At 36.0% G+C, this 18,669-nt stretch overlaps 1 protein-coding gene and 1 non-coding gene across 2 annotated transcripts in view; both read left to right on the top strand.

The window, feature by feature from the left end:
- RAB10 (RAB10, member RAS oncogene family) overlaps positions 1–17,554 on the top strand; it is a 76,123-nt gene extending 58,569 nt beyond the window's left edge. Inside the window, exons 3-6 of the mRNA XM_068564299.1 lie at positions 5,491–5,629; positions 9,989–10,078; positions 10,438–10,539; positions 15,074–17,554. Of these exons, the coding sequence (XP_068420400.1) occupies positions 5,491–5,629; positions 9,989–10,078; positions 10,438–10,539; positions 15,074–15,157 (415 nt within the window). The 3' untranslated portion in view covers positions 15,158–17,554. The remainder of the gene's footprint in view (positions 1–5,490; positions 5,630–9,988; positions 10,079–10,437; positions 10,540–15,073) is intronic.
- TRNAR-UCU (transfer RNA arginine (anticodon UCU)) lies at positions 6,379–6,451 on the top strand. Its single transcript has one exon. It is a non-coding gene; the product is annotated as a tRNA-Arg (tRNA).
- Positions 17,555–18,669: the final 1,115 nt, after the last annotated feature.

The following is an 18,669-nucleotide window of genomic DNA, read 5'->3' on the forward strand; positions in this document are numbered from 1 at the left end:
TATTTTTATACTATAGATTCCTTGGGGTTATCTATAATAAATACAAATTAACTATAAAATTTTACTTTAGTTATCCCTACTACTTTGTAAAAAAAAACCCCAAAGATCCAGGGAGGTTAAATACCTTCAAGGTCACTCAGCTGGAAGGATTGGAACCTGACAATAAAGTTGGATCTGACTCCAGACCCATGTTCTGTGTGTGTTCTTGCATAATGCCTAGCACATGGTAGACCCTCAGTATATATTTGAATTGATGGATAAATGGATAGGTGTCAGATATATGAACATGTAATGCACACTGTGATTAAATGTAAGGAATATTAATGTATTGGTAGTTCTTTTATATTCCTTGCTACTTATATTTTTAGACATATAAGCACTATTTTTAAAAATGTACGTTTTTAAGGGTCACGTAACTAAATTGGAATGCCTTGATTCTAAAATATAATAAAGGACTGCTAGGTAAGATTCTGAAATACTGACTCATTAACAAACATTTGAGTGTTTATTCACCATGTAGATACTGTGGATTCTGCAGTGAACAAGACAGACAAATCTCTGATGGAACCTACATTCTAGAGGACAGGGGAGACAGTAAATAAATCTGTAATAAGTGCTTTGTAGAGAAGTAAAGCAAGGAGATGGAATGGAGAGAGACTGGATGACTATTTAAATTGGATGGGCAGAGAAGGCTTCTGATAAGGTGATGGTAAAGATGAGGTGCCAACCATGTACAGGACTGTGGGCACAGCTAGTACAGAAGCTCTCTGGTGAGACCAAGATTGTGAATTTGGAGACATGAAAAAAATGTGGTTCTAGCTGTCAGGGAAAAGAGTGCCTCAAAATTGGGGGGGGGGAGCTGGTGAAAAGTACAAATCCTGTAATACTTTGTAAACTTCAGGGTAAGGATTTTGGGATTGGCTCTGGTTATAATGAATTGCCATTGGAATTTTTAGTTTGTTTTTTTAAGCCTAGTCATGTTTTCCGTTTGTTTACTTGTTTTGTAATGGCTTTATTGAGACATAATTCACATACCTTATAATTCACCCACTTAAAGTGTACAATTAAATAGTTTTTTAGTATATTTGCAATGTATATTCACCATGATCAAAATTTTAGAACATTTTTATACTTCTGGAAAGAAACCCGTACCCTTTAGCAGCCTCTTTCCATCCTGCCCAAACCCGTCATCCAGGGTAACCACTAACCTACTTTCTGTCTCTGTAGATTTTCCTATTCTGGATATGTCATAGAAGTGGAATTATATTACAATATGTGATCTTTTGTGTCTGATTTCTTTCACTAAACATAATGTTATCAGGGTTCACCCATGTTGTAGCATATATCAGTATTTCGTTCCTTTTTATGGCTGAATAATATTCCATTGTGTGGATATACTACATTTTATTTACCCATTCATTAGTTGATGAACATTTAGGTTGTTTCTACTTTTTGACTCTTATGAATAATGTTGTTATGAACATTCTTTTGTAAGTTTTTGGGTGGGCATATGTTTTCATTTCTCTTGGTAATATACCTAGGAGTGGAATTGCTGGATCATTTGGTAGCTGTATTTTTAACATTTTGAGGAACTGCCAGACTGTTTTCCAAAGTGGTTGCATCATTTTGCATTCCCACCAACGTTAGAGGGTTCCAATTTATCTACATGCTCACCAACATGTGTTATTGTTTGGTTTTTTGATTATACCCATCTAGTGCCTGTGAAGGGGTTTTAATTTGCAACTTCCTAATGATGTTGAATATCCTTTCATGCGCTTATTGGGCATTTGTGTATCTTCTTTGGATAAAAATCATTTATCCTTTATTGAGTTGTAAGAGTTCTTTATATATTCTGCATGTACAAGTTCCTTATCAATATATGATCTACAAGTATTTTCTTCCATTTTGCAGGTTTTCTTTCCACTTTCTTGATGGTGTCCATTGAAGCACAAAACTTTTTAATTTTGATGAAGTCCAGTTTATTTTTTTTTTCCATTGCTTGTGATTTTGGTACAGCATGTTTAAGAAACAGTTGCCAAATCTAAAATCATGAAGCTGTTCTCCTCTGTTTTCTTGTAAGAGTATCATAGTTTTAGCTCTTAACATTTAGGTCTTAGATCTGTTTTGCATTAATTTTTATATACGGTATGAGGTGGGGTCCAACCTCATTTTTTGCATAAAGATAGCCAGTTGTTTCAGCTCCATTTTTTCCCCATTGAAGCTTTTGGAAATTTTAAGCAGCAAAATGATATGATCACACATATATTTAAAGATCACTCTGCTATTGTGTAGAGAATGTCAGCTCCTACTTCTCTAAATGTTAGAATGCCAACAAAAGGTACTGAGAATTGAACAGAAACATGGTTTCTGAAAAGTCATGAGAATAAAATGTTTCAAGAGAAGGTGGTCAACTGTGTAGAATCCTACTGAATGATTACTGTATATGTAAGGGAACTAAATACTGGATTTGGCCATCAGACTTTTTGAACAAGAACAGTCTTGGTAGAGTAGTAGTAATAGCAGTTGGATTAGAATTGGTTGAGGAATGAATTTGGAGAGACAGAAACTAGAGATAACTCTTTAAAGAAGATTGCCAGGAAGATTTTTTTTTGTCAGTGTAGACAAGCTTGTCCTAAAATGTGTATGAAAAGGCTAGAATAGCTAAAACAACTCTGACAGAAAAAGAAGTGAGAGGAATCAGTCTACCTGATTTTAAGAATTTATTTAGCTAAAGTAATCAAGACAGTACAGTATTGGGGGAGGCACAGATAGATACACAGATCATTGTAACAGAATAAAAAACCCAGAAATAGATTGAACCATGGCCTACTGGTTTTTGCCAAAGGTGAAAAGCAATTCAATGAAGAAAGGGTATTTCCTTAACGTTTTCAACAAATGGTGCTAGAGCAGTTGGGCATCCATGAGTAAAAAGGTGAACCTCTACTCAAAATTCACACATTGTACCAAAATTAATTCAAACTGTGTCATCAGTTTAAATGTAAAATATAAAACCATGAGACTTTGAGAAGAAAACATAGGAGAAAGTCTTTGGGACCTAAGATTAGGTGAAGAGTAGATATAACACTAAACCACAATCCATAGAAGATTTTAAAAATTAATAAATTGGATTTCAACAAAATTAAAAATATTTGCTCTACAAAAGACCCTGTCAAAAGAATGAAAAAACTAGTTACAGACTTGGAGAAAATATTCCCAAACCACATAACCTGACAGAGGACTTATATGTAAAAAGAACTCTCGACACTCAATAGTTTAAAAAAAAAAGGGGCGGGGGGGAACCATCCAATTAGAAAATAGGCAAAAGAGGGAATTCCCTGGCGGTCCACTGGTTAGGACTCTGTGCTTCCACTGCAGGGGACACAGGTTTGATCCCTGGTTGGGGAACTAGGATCCTGCATGCTGCACTGTGCAGCTAAAAAAAAAAAAAGAAAGAAAATAGGCAAAAGACACAAATAAGACATTTCACCAGAGAGGATATATGGATTGCAGATAACTGCATGAAAAAGTGTATAACATCATTAGCCATAGAGAAATACAAATTAAAATGATGATGAGATATCACTGCATGCCCTAGTAGTACAACTAAAATAAAATATAGTGAGAACACCAAATGCTGATGAGGATGCAAAGAAACTGGGTCTCTCATACATTGCTAGTGGGAATGTATTAAAGTAGTATAGCCACTCTAGAAAAGTCTGGCAGTTTCTTATAAAGTTAAACATATACTTACCATCTGACTCAGCAATAACATTCCTGGGTGTTCATCCCAGAGAAATGAAAACTTATGTACACACAGAAACTTGTACACGAATGTTCATAGCAACTTTATTTGTAATAGCCAAAAACTAAAAACAACCCAAATATCCTTACACGGGTGAGTGATTAAACAAACTGTGTTGAGTCCATTCAGTGGAATACTACCCAGCAATAAAATGAAACGGACTAGTATTACATGCAACAACTTGGGTAGATCTCAAGGGCATTATGCTGGAAAAAGTGAAAACAACCATTTCAAAAGGTTGCATTATGCATGATTCCGTTTATATAACATTCTGGAAATGGCAAAAGTAGAGAAATGGAAAACAGACTATGAGCCAGGGTGTAGGGACTATAGGAGGTAGAGGAGTGAGTGATACAACAGTTTTCTGCCTTCTTTGTGGCAGTGACTACACAAATCTATACATGTGATAAAATTGCAGAGAACAGTACTCTAATAATGTCTGTAGATTGTACCAGTGTCAATTTCTTTTTGTACTATGATGTAAGATGTTACCATTGGGAAAAACTGGGTAAAGGGTACACAGGACCTCTTTGTACTGTTTTCAAAATTTCCTGTGAGGGTATAGTTATTTTAAAACAAAAGTTTTAAAAAGAAGTTTCCTGGGAAGGGGAACAGAGAAATGCAGTGTTAGTTGGAGGGATGTGGAGTTGAGAGTGGGGTTTTTGGTTTGTTTGAATTTTGCTTTTTTTAGAAAAGATAGGGGAAGGACTTCCCTGGTGGCGCAGTGGTTAAGAATCCGCCTGCCAATGCAGGGGACTCGAGTTTGAGCTCTGGTCCGGGAAGATCCCGCATGCTGCGGAGCAACTGGGCCCATGTGCCACAATTACTGAGCCTGTGTTCTAGAGCCCGCGAGCCACAACTACTGAGCCCGCGTGCCACAGCTGCTGAAGCCCACATGCCTAGAGCCCGTGCTCTACAATAAGAGAAGCCACTGCAATGAGAAGCCCCCACACCACAGCAAAGCGTAGCCCCCGCTCGCCACAACTAGAGAAAGCCCGCGCGCAGCAACAAAGACCCAACACAGCCAAAAATAAATAAATTTTTTTAAAAAAAGGGGGGAGACTTAAATATGTACATATGCTAATTATAATGATCCATAAAAAGAAATTGGTGATGCAAATGAGGGAAAAATTACAGGAGCAAAATATCTTAAATCTTTGGCTTGAAAGCATTGAAAAATACTACAATTTACGTATTTCTGTCCTGTTATTTATAAATGAGGTTATCTTTACAACTTTTTGTAAATGATTCTGAAGATAAATGTGGCTATACTATGGTGTAGTCCTTTAATGTTCTAAAAATTCCACAAGCTTTTGTATTACATTTTGGAACTAGATCACTAAATAAATGGAATTCCAAGAGTTTTTATCACACTTGCTGGTATTCGTCTTTAAATAACTTTAAAAAGAATTTTATGTCACTTTGTACTGTTTTCCCTTTCAGATTTTCATCCAGTATTGGTAGGTTGTTAATTTCCTTAGACTAAAAAGTATTTGCACATATATATGTTTACGAATAACCGTAATTGTTTACTATTTAAGAATTAAATGATTGGTGGTTCTATTTTGTTTTGTGTCATATAGTGGATTTTAATCTCTATTTTACCAAACTGCTCTGCTGTTTTGCCCTTTATCTAGAACTTAGTAATATCAAAATGCTCAGTGCAAATTATTGGCTGTTTATTTCAGGGATACGGCAGGCCAGGAGCGATTTCACACCATCACAACCTCCTACTACAGAGGAGCAATGGGTATCATGCTAGTATATGACATCACCAATGGTAAAAGTTTTGAAAACATCAGCAAATGGCTTAGAAACATAGATGAGGTAAGACCTAGAAATTGTGTAAACCCTACATAAACACACATTTGTGTGCTTGGTTAAGAAGAATAAATATTCCAGTTGATCTTATAGTGTTTGCTATCATTACTATTGAATATTTCTACTTGTTTTTAGGGTAATGTTATTTTTTGCTTACCTTTTTCTTAAAATTTTGGGCAGATCTGTTTTGAACCCCATCCAAGGCAATTACCAGATTACCCAGAAACTCTATACAGCCATCTTGTAAGATGGCCCCAGATAGAAGCTACCAGTGGTTTTACACACCTGTCTAAATGAATTCTTTTTTGGGGAATTTTTATTGAATGAATGAATTACATTTTCAATAGTAATTTTAAAAACGTATTTTTGGGAATTCCCTGGCGGTCCATGGGTTAGGACTTGGCACTTTCACTGCTGTGGCCCAGGTTCAATCCCTGGTCAGGGAACTAAGATCCCACAAGCCATGTGGCATGCCAAAAATAAATAATAAATAAATAAAAACGTATTTTTAACTTATGGAAATACCATATCACTTCTAGACATTTTGAAAGATACAGAGTACTAATACAGTAAAATGCTAACCAAGAAAATAGTGCCATATCATTGCACGTGAAGATGTCAGTTTTTATAAGGTAGTGTATCAAAACATGTCTGTTTCTGTGCTGCAGCATAGGTAGCTTCTTGTTGGAATTATTTTTCATGTCTTATTGCTACCTTCTATGCTTTGAATTTCATTAAGACTAACTCTTGGGAATTCTCTGGCGGTCCAGTGGTTAGGACTCTGCACTTCTACTGCAGGGGGCCCAGGTTTGATCCCTGGTCGGGGAACTAAGATCCCGCAAGCTGCGTGGCACGGCCAGAAATAAAAAACCTCTTTAAAGCAACTTTTGGCTGGAAACACAAAGACCAAGTCTTAAGCCAGTATTAGACCCAAGATAATAATATCTTCAATGGTAGCAATCCTAAGGGCTTATTACTAACTTTTCCGTTGCTACAAGAAGTCTGTTAGTATTTAATAATCTGTTAATGACACAGATTTGAAACCAAAAACAAAGCCTCCATTTTAAAATTTCTTTAGCCTTTATTTTATTGTTCGGCCAAGTAGCGTGTGTAATAAGAGCAATTTATATAGAGAGACTATGCAATGTTCCAGCAGCAACTGATTTTCCAATTCTGTGACATCAACTGGATGTCCTACAATTCAATCCTGTTCTGACACTAACTACTCGGTCTTAGTGTCAGACTCCACAGGTTTAAGGACTCAGTCCCACAAGACTGCTCTTCCTTCAAATGCAAGTCCTGGGTCCCCCAGGCTACCTGCACTTCTGTGTGACTTGGCTACAAATTTGGAGCTTCCCATGACCCATTTTGGGGTTCAGTTATTTGCTAAAATGACTCACGGAACTCAGGAAAGAGCTATACTTACAATTGTATTATAAAGGACACAACTCTGGAACTGCTAAATGGAAGAGATGCATAGACAGTGTATGGGGGTTGGAGAATGCAGAGCTTCTAGGCTGTCTCTGGACATGTAACCCTCTTGGCACCTTGATGTGTTCACCAACCCAGAAGATACCCTAAATTCATTGTTTCCAAGTTTTAATGGGGGCCTTGTTACATAGTCATGATAATTAAATCATTGACCTCTGGTGATTGACCCTAATCGCTAGCCCCCTTCACCTCATGGTGGGTGGGGGTTAAAAGTCTCAACCCTCAGTGTTTGGTTCCTCTGGTGACCAGCCTCCATTGTGAAACTCTGTAGAGGCCCTGGCGAGAGTCCTTTATTAGCATAAATTTAGGTAAACAGAAAGAGGCTTGTTATGAATAACAAAAAACACTCCTATCACTCAGGAAATTAGGAGCACTGTGCCAGGAATAGAAACAAAGACCAAAAATATGTTTTTTATTATACCACAGGCTCATACATTTAACTTGGTAGGCTGGATGGCTTAAGTTTCCCAGCATGAGAACTAACATACGTAAAACCCAGCCATTAAAAAAAAAAGTTTTTCTGATATATAAGAGATTGACTTTGTCTAATTTTTAATGTGTTGTAGAAATTTAAACTTTAACAGCTGAATTGATCCAGCAGCATTTAAGAAAAGATTATATATCATTGTCAAGAGAAATTTACCTAGGAATGCAACATATGAAATAATGTAATACACCGTATTAATAAAAGACAAAAACCATATGATCTTGTCAACAGACACACACAAAAAAACCCATTTGACAAAATCTAAAAGACGTATGTGAAAATCCCACAGACAACATCATCCTTTACCCTACAATCAAGAACATGATTAGGATGCCTGCTCTGGCCACTACTGTTTAACATTGTACTAGAGGTTCTAGCCAGGGCATTTAGGCAAAGAAAAAAAAAGAGCACCCAGATTGGAAAGTAAAACTATATTTGTAGGGCTTCCCTGGTGGCGCAGTGGTTGAGAGTCCGCCTGCCAATGCAGGGGACGCGGGTTCGAGCCCTGGTCTGGGAAGATCCCACATGCCGCGGAGCAACTGGGCCCGTGAGCCACAACTACTGAGCCTGAGCGTCTGGAGCCTCTGCTCCGCAACAAGAGAGGCCGCGATAGTGAGAGGCCCGCGCACCGCGATGAAGAGTGGCCCCCACTTGCCGCAACTGTAGAAAGCCCTCACACAGAAACGAAGACCCAACACAGCCAAAAATAAACATAATAAATAAATAATAAATAAAAAAATTAAAAAAAAAACTATATTTGTAAATGGTGTGATCTTGTATATAGAAAATCCTAAGGAATCCACACACTTCCACCAAAAAATAAAACTATTAGAACTAATAAACAAGTTCAGTACGGTTGTAGGAAGCAAGATTAGTATACAAAAATCAGTTGTATTTATATACGTTAGCAGCAAATAGTCAAAAATTGAAATTAAGAATATAATTTTATTTATAATAGCATCAAAAAGAAAAAAATAAGAAAAATTTAACCAAAGAAGCACAAGGCTTTGAAAACCATAAAACGTTGTTAAAAGAAACTAAAGAATATCTAAATAATTGGAAAGACATCCCATGTCCATGAATTGGAAGATTCCATATTGTTAAAATGGCAGTACTACCCAAAGTGTTCTGCAGATTTAGTGAAATCCCTATCAAAATCCCAGCTGCTTCTTTTGGATAGGGGCGGGGGTTGACAGGCTGATTCTAAAATTCATATGGAAATTCAAGGTACCCAGAATAGCCAAACAGTCTTGAAATAGGCAGTGACGTTTAAGCTGAGACCTGAAGAGATGAGTAGAAGGTATCCAGATAAGGATGGGGCTGGTGGAAATAATATGATGGATTCAAATTTAAGACAAACCAAGTCTCATAAATTACTTTTGGTGTCCAGAGAACATAATTGTGTTGCTGCAGGGATATTTCAGGGAAAGGTGCATTGGGCCAAAGATAGACAATTTGAGATATTTTCCCCATCCCATGGGTTGCTTTTTCATTCTGCTGATAGTGATCTTTGACACACAGAAGTTTTTAATTTTGATGAAGTACAATTTATCTGTTTTTTCTTTTTTGTTGCTTATGCTTTTGGTGTCATATCTGAGAAATCATTGCCAATTCCGAGGTCATAAAACTTTTTCCCTATGTTTTTTTCTAAGAGTTTAATAGATTTAGGTCTTCTATTTAGGTCTTTGATCCAATTTTGAGTATGGTGTTGTAAGTTAAAGATCCAGCTTCATTCTTTTGCATGTTGATATCTGATATTCCCAACACCATTTGTTGAGAAGACTGTCCTTTCCCCCATTGGATGGTCTTGGCACTCTTGTTGAAAATCATTTGATGGTGTACACAAGAGTTTATTTCGGGTATCTCTATTCTGTTCTTCTTGTCCATGTCTGTCCTTATGCCAGGAGCACACTGTTTTGATTACTGTAGCTTTGTAGTAAGTTTTGAAATCAGGAAGTAAGTGTGAATCTTCCAACTTTGTACTTCTTTTCAAGATTGTTTTGGCTATTCAGGGTCCCTTGATATTCCACATGAATTTTAGAGATGGATTTTCCTATTTGTGCAGAAGATGTCATTAGGATTTCAGTGGAGCAACATTTGTTTTTAACTGATTTTTGTGCATGGACTCCCCTAGCAATGTGACTTTTTGAGACTCTAAGGGCTCTATAGAATTTTAAACTAAGGTTTCTTATAGGGTAATACACATTATCTAAAATCATGATCCAGCTTGGATTTCGACTATGTGTAAGAAATTACAGTTTCAGATCTTTTGCATATGTCCTCTCTTGTTGAGAATGTTTCTAGAAACTAGACAGCCTCCTATAAAGTCATTTTTATTAAGCCATAATTCATGGTAGTGTGTAAATTAAAATTTTATTTCATTTTAGCATGCCAATGAAGATGTGGAAAGAATGTTACTAGGAAACAAGTGTGATATGGATGATAAAAGAGTTGTACCTAAAGGAAAAGGAGAACAGGTAAAAAGCTCTGAATGAGACTATTAGGCTGCCCTTTCTTTGTGAAGATGGTGTTGCATTTGATTGTTTTTACATTAGTGGTAGTGGAGTGCACTTGAGCTATTCGCATCCTTTTAAAAATGCTATTGGAAATGATAGCTTATCATTTGAGTGAATTTTTGTTTGTTTGTTTGTTTGTTTGTTTTTTAAGGAGCTTGACCATTTGAGTCTTGACCCATTGAAATAATCTGTTCATTTTAGATAACCTAGTTGAGACTACTACCTTTAGAATAGTATTACTATTTCCTTTAGGATGCTAAAGTCATCAATTGGTAACCTATACTTGATAATTTTATGATGATATTTTGCTTCTATTTTAGATTGCAAGAGAGCATGGTATTAGATTTTTTGAGACTAGTGCAAAAGCAAATATAAACATCGAAAAGGCGTTCCTCACATTAGCTGAAGATATCCTTCGAAAGGTAAATTTCTTTTTTCTTTTTCTTCTCTTTTCTTTTTTTTTTTTTACTGCTAAGGTGCCTGGTGTCACATTTGAACATTTCATGTTTTCTAAAGTACTAGATTTACATACAGAAATTGGGTTTGGGTGGTATTGTTTCTAAACTTTTACCCATCACCAATATATAATCCTCCAAAGTAAGGAAAGGAGCTGGAAGGAACAGGCAGCCATCTAGAAATCTCTAGGATCTAGTCAGTGGTAACAGTTGATATTCTGAGCTCCAGTACTCAGTCTCTAGCCTAATTTCATGCTCCTTTTTCCAACTTTTTGTCTGGTCCATGGTGTTATGGCTCTTCTGTTTCATTTCTCTTATATATCCTTTGCATTCCCATAGATAAAAAATTTAAGATAAGAGGTGAATCTATGATGCAGTTATTGCTACAAAATCACTCTTCTTCTATATAGTCATTTCTCAGACGTGCCAGTGAAGGGCATGTATATACTATATACTGAATAAATAGAGTAAGTCTGCCCCCAAATATCATTTACCCAATCATTTCAACCTGTAAGGTAAAAAAAAAAAAAAAAAAAAAGCTGAAAATTGATCTCGGGGAATTTTACCTCGAGGTTAGTTTCTGGGTTTAATTTGTGAATCCCAAAATTTGCCAGTACAAGTAACATGTAGCAAAATTGGGAAATCTGATTTTCATATTTTTCCCTCAAATGACTAGATAAAATACACAGTTATGAATTAAGGTTATGAGTCCTGAATTCTCTATTCAGTCTTAATGGTATATTTAAACGCAAATAAAATAGAGAAAATCTGACACAATCCTGAAGGAGAAGCAAGTATTGTATAAGAGAAAATTTAATTGCTTCTAGTAACCCTTCTGTTTTTATACTTGAGATATCAGTATTTTTCCCCCCAAAAAAACCCCTCAAATTTCATACACACACACACACACATATAAATCTAAGCTGTAATAGAGGTGGTATTATCAAGTGTAAATCTAATGAAATTTCTGAGGAACCAAGCAACTTAATTTTTTTGAGGGGAGAGCTGTCTGTTTACTATAGTGTTCAAAGTAGAAAAAACAGTTATCACTCATTGCTGTTTAGAGTAACTACAAAAGTTGTGCCTGTCCACATCTTCCGACATCCTGCATATCATGTCTGATATCTATAATGTATTGATATATTGAGTAATAAAAAGCAAGTTAGGATATAACGTGTGGTAAATGATCTTTTAAAAATTATATATGATACCAAAAACACATGTACACATACACACACACACACATTTGGTTATGCTTAGCAAATAAGGATCTGGAAGGATATATACCAGACTCTAAGTAGTGAGTACTCTAGTGTGATGGTGGGAAGGGGAAGGGGATACAGGACAGAATCACTTTTACTTCATGTACAGTTTTGTTTTGAAATTTTAACTTGCTTCTTTTTAAAGTTATAAAAACAATTAAAAAAATATTTGTACACAACTGGATATTAGGTAAAAACCCATTAGAATTCCTTGAGGAAATATATTTTTATTTTAAAATATTCCTGTAAGAAACAAAAATTAAAGTAGAACAGAAAAATACTAGGTAGACTACGAAAAAACATTTGTATTTTTAATTAAATGAAAGGAATAACAGATAGAAAAATACTTTAATTAGTGGAAAGTATAATACTTTGTATTTCTGAGATTGGTGGGTTACAGTGAAAAATTATTTCAATACTTATAGGAATTATCACAAAACTTACTGAAATACCCGTGTTCTCTGTGTTTTTTCTCTTTCTAGAAATTTGGTCTTCTCCATTTTTTCTGACTTCTTTCTGTATTATATCCCTTGATCTTCTTCCAGATCTTTGCATTTCAAAAAAATAGTGCTATATAGGCATATAATTTGTGTGTCAGTGAGGTAGATCTTCCTTATCATATTAAAGGTTAAAAGGTATGGATGCACCAATAAATAAAGATCTCAGTCTAGAGTCTTCCCCAGGTAGGCAGGCCCAATTGTGAGGCAGCATTTTTTCCCCATACACATACATGCACTTTTCAGTGTGATAAAGTTATGAGTTAAAACATCAAATGTAAGCTTGCTTTAAAAGATGTAAAATACAGTAGTGATTCCTGACTCGCAACCTTCTGTGCAGTGCTTTTTCTCCTGAGTTGATAAAAGAAAAAAGAACTTTAGAATGAAAGCAATTTAAAACATTTAAAACTTAATTATTTGAATAGATAATTCATTCCCATGATTCAGACATTTAAAATAAAAAGAGTAAACATACAGAGAAGTTTCTCACTATATTCCCCCAACTCCTCATTCCTCCCCCATGGGTAACCAATAATTAACTTCTTAGTTACTAATATATGAGTAAATATGAATATATATACATTTTATTCCCATCCTTCCTCCCCCCCCCCCTTTTTTTTAAAAAAAAAAAAAACAGGTAAGGCAACATGCTCTGCACTGTTTGGCACTTAATATAAGTAAAATAGTTCCATTTTTAAAATAACTGAGTGCTACTCCTTTGAGTATTATAATTAATACAGGTTTCCCAATGAGAGACATTTAGGTGATTTTCAGCCTTATTATCTCATAAATTGTGTTGTAGTAAATAATCTTTATATTATTTTACACATGTGCAAGTATATTTGAAGGACAGATTCCCAGAAGTGGCCAAAGAGCATATAGTACATTTATAATTCTGATACATGCTTGCCACCTTCTGCCTGAGGGCTGTACCCTTTTATACTCCTGCCAGCAGTATATGAGAATGTCTGTTTACTCAAACTCTTGGCCAACATAGTGAACTATAAGACTTTCAGATGTTTTCCAACCTGACAGGTAAAAAACACAGATTTAATTTGCAGCTCTCTTATGAATAAGATGAGCACTTTTAAAGATATGTTTAAGAAGCACCTTTGTGTTTCCCTTTTCTGTAAACTTTTTTGTTTATTCTTTTGCCCACTTTTGGTATTTAGTTATTGGCCCTTTTTTTTGAGAGTCTGTTTCAAGGGTCTAAGTTAAATTGTGCAAGCACAGACTGAGTGATATGCTAACTGAATAAATGTAGTGACCTCCCTGGCTATAAGCACCCATATATCTTTAACTGACCCACACCCAGGAGTCCCAGAGAAAGAGTACTGCCTATGCAACTTTTCTTGCTGTGGCCAGGTGCTGAGCTGCCTATTTCTCTTCTGTGCATTTTTCACAAAGACCTTTTTAATGCAAAACTTGCATCTTTAACATACAGTGAAAAGAAGAATTCCATAAGGCAGTGAGAGTAGGTGGGTTAGCTCAAAGTGCAAGTAGAAATTTCACCTCAGTATGAATTCAGCAGGCCTCTCTTGGGCTATGTGAGTTTTAGAAATTATTTTAATTTTTTCCCCTTGAGCTACCTTAACTTTATATTGTTTCCATGAGAAAATAAGTTCCCACTTATATCCTAGCTTTTAAAATTCCATTCATGATGAACACTGTTACACACACAACAGCATGGATAAATCACACAGGATAAATTGCACAGGCTGATACTGAGTAAAAGGAAAAAGAAATCAGATACAAAAGAATACATAAAATATGGTTCCATGTATATGAAGGTCAAAAACAGAAAAAACTAATCTATGGTGGTAGAAATCAGAGTATTGGTTACCTTTAGGAGGGTAGTACTGACTGGAAAGGGACACAAGGGAGCCTTCTGGGGGCATATTATGTTCTATATTTTGATCTGGTGGTTTCACAGCATATATTAAAAATCCATCAAGCACAGTTAAGATTTGTATACTTTACTGTAGGTATGCTATCCCTAAAATAAATTCTGCTTTCATACATATAGGCTATCCACTTAAAATAGTATATTCTTCTGATTATACAAGTAATATTTAGGATGTTGGGGGAATACAGGATTATACAAAGAGGAAAATAAAATAATTAATAAACCCACCACCTAAGGGTTACTACTATTAACATTTTGGTGTCTCTCATTTTGATTTTTTCCTGTATCCATTTTTAACATGAATAATACAACTTTGCATTCTGCCCCACCCTATTTCCTCCACTTAATGTTAGTGTATCATAGTTAAAATTGCCTTTTTAAAGCAATGCTATGGAAATACAAGCTCCAATCTCAAAAGGCAAGTAAAACTAAACAGAAAAGTGCTGTTTCACTACTCTGAAGTTAGACATACATGATCCATCATTGGTTTTATACATATGCTTGATGATGCTTTTTAAGTACTAAATACTCAGGGGTCAGGCCAGGAGATAACATACCTCTCTTCACAAGAGTTAGGGCAGAGAAGGTTTCAGAAGTTCTACAAAGGAAAGCCAGGAGGCCTCAAGACATTTCACAACTTTGAAGAAAAAGGCAAAATGAAGATCAAAAACAAAACTTCCATTTCTTTACTTTGCATGGGAGGGAAAACCTATCTCATGTGACTGTAATTGCACTGTGTTACTTAAATTAACATTTATGAGAATATTGCTGTTAAATCTTGATTTATCCATGGCAGTGTTTTTTCACGGGTTGCTTTCCTTGTGTGTTTGTTCCAGACCCCTGTAAAAGAGCCCAACAGTGAAAACGTAGATATCAGCAGTGGAGGAGGCGTGACAGGCTGGAAGAGCAAATGTTGCTGAACGCTCTCCTGCTCCATCAGTTACCATCCACCACCCTGTTTTCTCTTCCTGCTGCAAAATAAACCACTCTGTCCATTTTTAACTCTTCAACAGATATTTTTGTTCCTCATCTTTTAACTCCTAGTCCACCTGTTTTATTTGTTCTTTCATCTGTGACTGCTTGCTGACTTTATAATTTTCTTCAAACAAAAAAATGTATAGAAAAATCATGTCTGTGAGTTCATTTTTAAATGTACTTGCTCAGCTCACCACTGCATTTCAGTTGTATTATAGTCCAGTTCTTATCAACATTAAAACCTATAGCAATCATTTCAACTCTATTCTGCAAATTGTATAAGAATAAAAGTTAGAATTAACAATTTTATTTTGTACAACAGTGGAATTTTCTGTCATGGATAATGTGCTTGAGTCCCTATAATCTATAGACATGTGATAGCAAAAGAAACAAAAGCCAGGAAAACACTCATTTTCGCCTTGGATATGTAAATGGGGTTAATTTTGTCCTGTGCCTTATGTGGAAAGGAACTTCTTTGGTTTTTCCTTTTTTTGTTTTGGTGGAAGCATGTGCAGGAGACATATCATCGAAACATAAAGCATTAAAATGTTTGTGGTTTGCTTGGCTGTAATTTTCAGAGTAGTTAATTGAGGACAAAGGATAATGCAGAAATGATAGCTTTGGTTTGCGGCGTCTCATTTTAAGTGGCCTTGATATTTAAAACTATTCCTGCCACCGGTTCTTTTCCTTGGCCACTTTTTCCTTGTGTCTCTTCCTGCATGCTGCTTTATTTGCTTCTCCCCCACTACCCTGTGGTATGAGTTATTTAAAAATGAAAGGGGTAAACTAGCAGGTTTGTCAAGTTTAACATAAAGCACTGATTTAACTTGCTAAGTAAACTGAAAGATAAATTCTAACTGCCTGTTATCAGATGTCAGTTAACTGTGTCCTCCCCTCATTTTCTCTCTCCCCTAAAGCTTCTGTCCCAGATTCCTTCATTTGCTGTTCGACTTCATGTTCCTCTTCTCTTTCCCTCTTTGTTCCCTTCCTGTCTCTCCATTGAGTTTATGAAATGGAAGAGTTAATTGCATGCACTAGTGTTTGGAGGGTGTTGTGGTTTGTCTTTCTAATTAGGTGTATAGCCTATTCACTTTCCTAGAATAAACCTCTTAACCTAAATTTGAATAGTCTCCATTTTGGCAACTCCTCTAGCAGTTTGGTAGCCCAGTCAAGGTTGTTTCAAAAAGGTGGGAAGGAGGAGTGAAATTTATTAACATGTTTGCCAAATATATTGAGATTTGGCCTTTGAAGAACATTTTTTCAGTGTTAAGTTGTCTTTACCTTAAGATTTAGAAGTACTTTAGAATATTATTAATTTTAAGTCCTATCTTCACATCCCTTTGGAAAACTTGTATTACCATGGATTTGGAAAAAGGACAACAGAGGCTTTTCATGTGAAGATAAGATACTCTAGCTCTCTCTCACCCTGTCATTTTTTCACTTCATTTTTCTAGTTTTGCTTCATTGCTTATCATTAGGATAGGGTAAGTTAAGTTTGCTATGCTGCTGGCATCCTAAGATGATACCTTTGTTGAAATAATTGTGAATAGCATGATTCATTTCTAGCAGAGGCTGAGTTTAGGACAGCAGCTTCCATTGAAAAGTCTTTTTGTGTCGTGGATAGCATTTTAATGACCTCTTGGCTCACATAAACAACATAGGGACGTATCTGCTATGAACATCCATGAATTTTCAGATAGTGCCCTAAAAGTGATTTTATATGCCTCACTGGTGGTTGTTGTTAGGTTTTTTCCCTCACTTGACTTTATCATTGTTTACTACTAGTAAAAGCAGCATTGCCAAATAATCCTTAATTTTCCATTAAAAATAATAATGAAATGATGTTAAGCTTCTCAAAAAGTTTTAGGTTAAACCTACTGTTGTTAGATTAATTTTAATGTGTTTGTTGCTTTCTTTTATCTGGAATGTGGCAGTAGCTTTTTTTATTTTTAACCCTCTTTAATCCTTATTCAGTTCAGTGACTTAAGGTTTGAGAGCTAAACACTGGGATTTTTGGGTAACAGACTGACAGTTTTGTTGTTTGCATACTTATAATTGGCATTGTACATAGAAAGGATATGGCTACCTTTTGTTAAATCTGCACTTTCTAAATATCAAAAAAAAGGGAAATGGAGTACAAATCAATTTTTGTATAACCTGTTTGAAACATGAGTTTTATTTGCTTAATAATAGGGCTTTGCCCCCTTTTCTGTAAGTCTCTTGGGATCCTGTGTAGAAGCCGTTCTCATTCAACACCAAACAGTTAAGTCCATTCTCTGGTACTAGCTACAAATTCGGTTTCATATTCTACTTAACAATTTAAATAAACTGAAATATTTCTAGATGGTCTAGTTCTGTTCGTATAAAAACAAAACTTGATTTCCAACTGCGTGACTTGGTTTTCATTTATTTATGGAGTTTAAGATGGAGGATTCCTTCTGGAAATAGTGCAGAATAGCAAACTGGGTATTAGAGGAGCAGAAATAGAATAACTTTTTCAACTAGGGAATGCTGGGAAGGCAATTTCAAGGGCTATCATTGGAAGAAACTGCATTTTAAACGCAGAATCATCCTGGCATCAAGTGCACAACCATAGTCCCTCCCCAGCTAACACTTGCTAGAATGTGCCAGAGGCCAACTACAACTGAAGTCAGCTGATTACCCGGGGGCACCAAGGTAAGGCTGCCATGCTGGAGGATGAATCCTTGTTTTAGCAGCGACTGTCCTCTTATCTGAAAAATGTAAAGTGTTTCCTACTTTTTTTGTGAACCATAAAAAACAACTTTGGCTTTTTTTATATGTAGTATTGATGAAAGAAATGTCTGATCCTGTATTAAGGCCTTATTAGTCAATAAATAAAGATAAATATTTGTTGACAAGATTATCTCTGCTGAAAGGATGTATAGAGGTTTTCTCATAGTGCAGTTTTTATAAGGATCACCTAGAGTGATGTTAATGCTTCCCCGTTCACTCCCATCAACACAGAATTTTGTGTCTCGGGTGGGGCCTATGATTTCTGCCTTTAAGATTGGTAAAGGAAAAGAGACCATGGCCTCTGCCCTTACATCTATGATCTAGTTTAGAAAGCAGAAGGAATTGGTGATCAGGTAAACATATACAAGAGCCAAATAGTTGTGATCCAGATTTAAGTGCTGTATTAATAGAAGAGCAAGTTCAGTTGGTGAGAGTAGTTGGGGTGGTGTTTTGAGAGAGGAGGGAGGGACATGAATTGGTCCTCAGATACGTGAATTGAATGGCTAGGGCCAAGGGGAGGTTAAGAAGAGACCACGAGCACATTAAGAACAAGCTTTGTGTGGCAGACTACAAGTCCAGCTGGACAATGTGATAGGCAGTAGGAGTCCTGGTGAGCCCTGCAGAGTGGAGAGAGCAGTGTGTTTGAGGAAAGCGAGTCTGGGTGGGCTGGAAGAGGAGAAACAAGGGTTCTAGAGATCAGACA

The sequence above is a fragment of the Eschrichtius robustus genome, chromosome 15 (genome assembly GCF_028021215.1).
Source record: "Eschrichtius robustus isolate mEscRob2 chromosome 15, mEscRob2.pri, whole genome shotgun sequence".
Lineage (NCBI taxonomy): Eukaryota > Metazoa > Chordata > Mammalia > Artiodactyla > Eschrichtiidae > Eschrichtius > Eschrichtius robustus.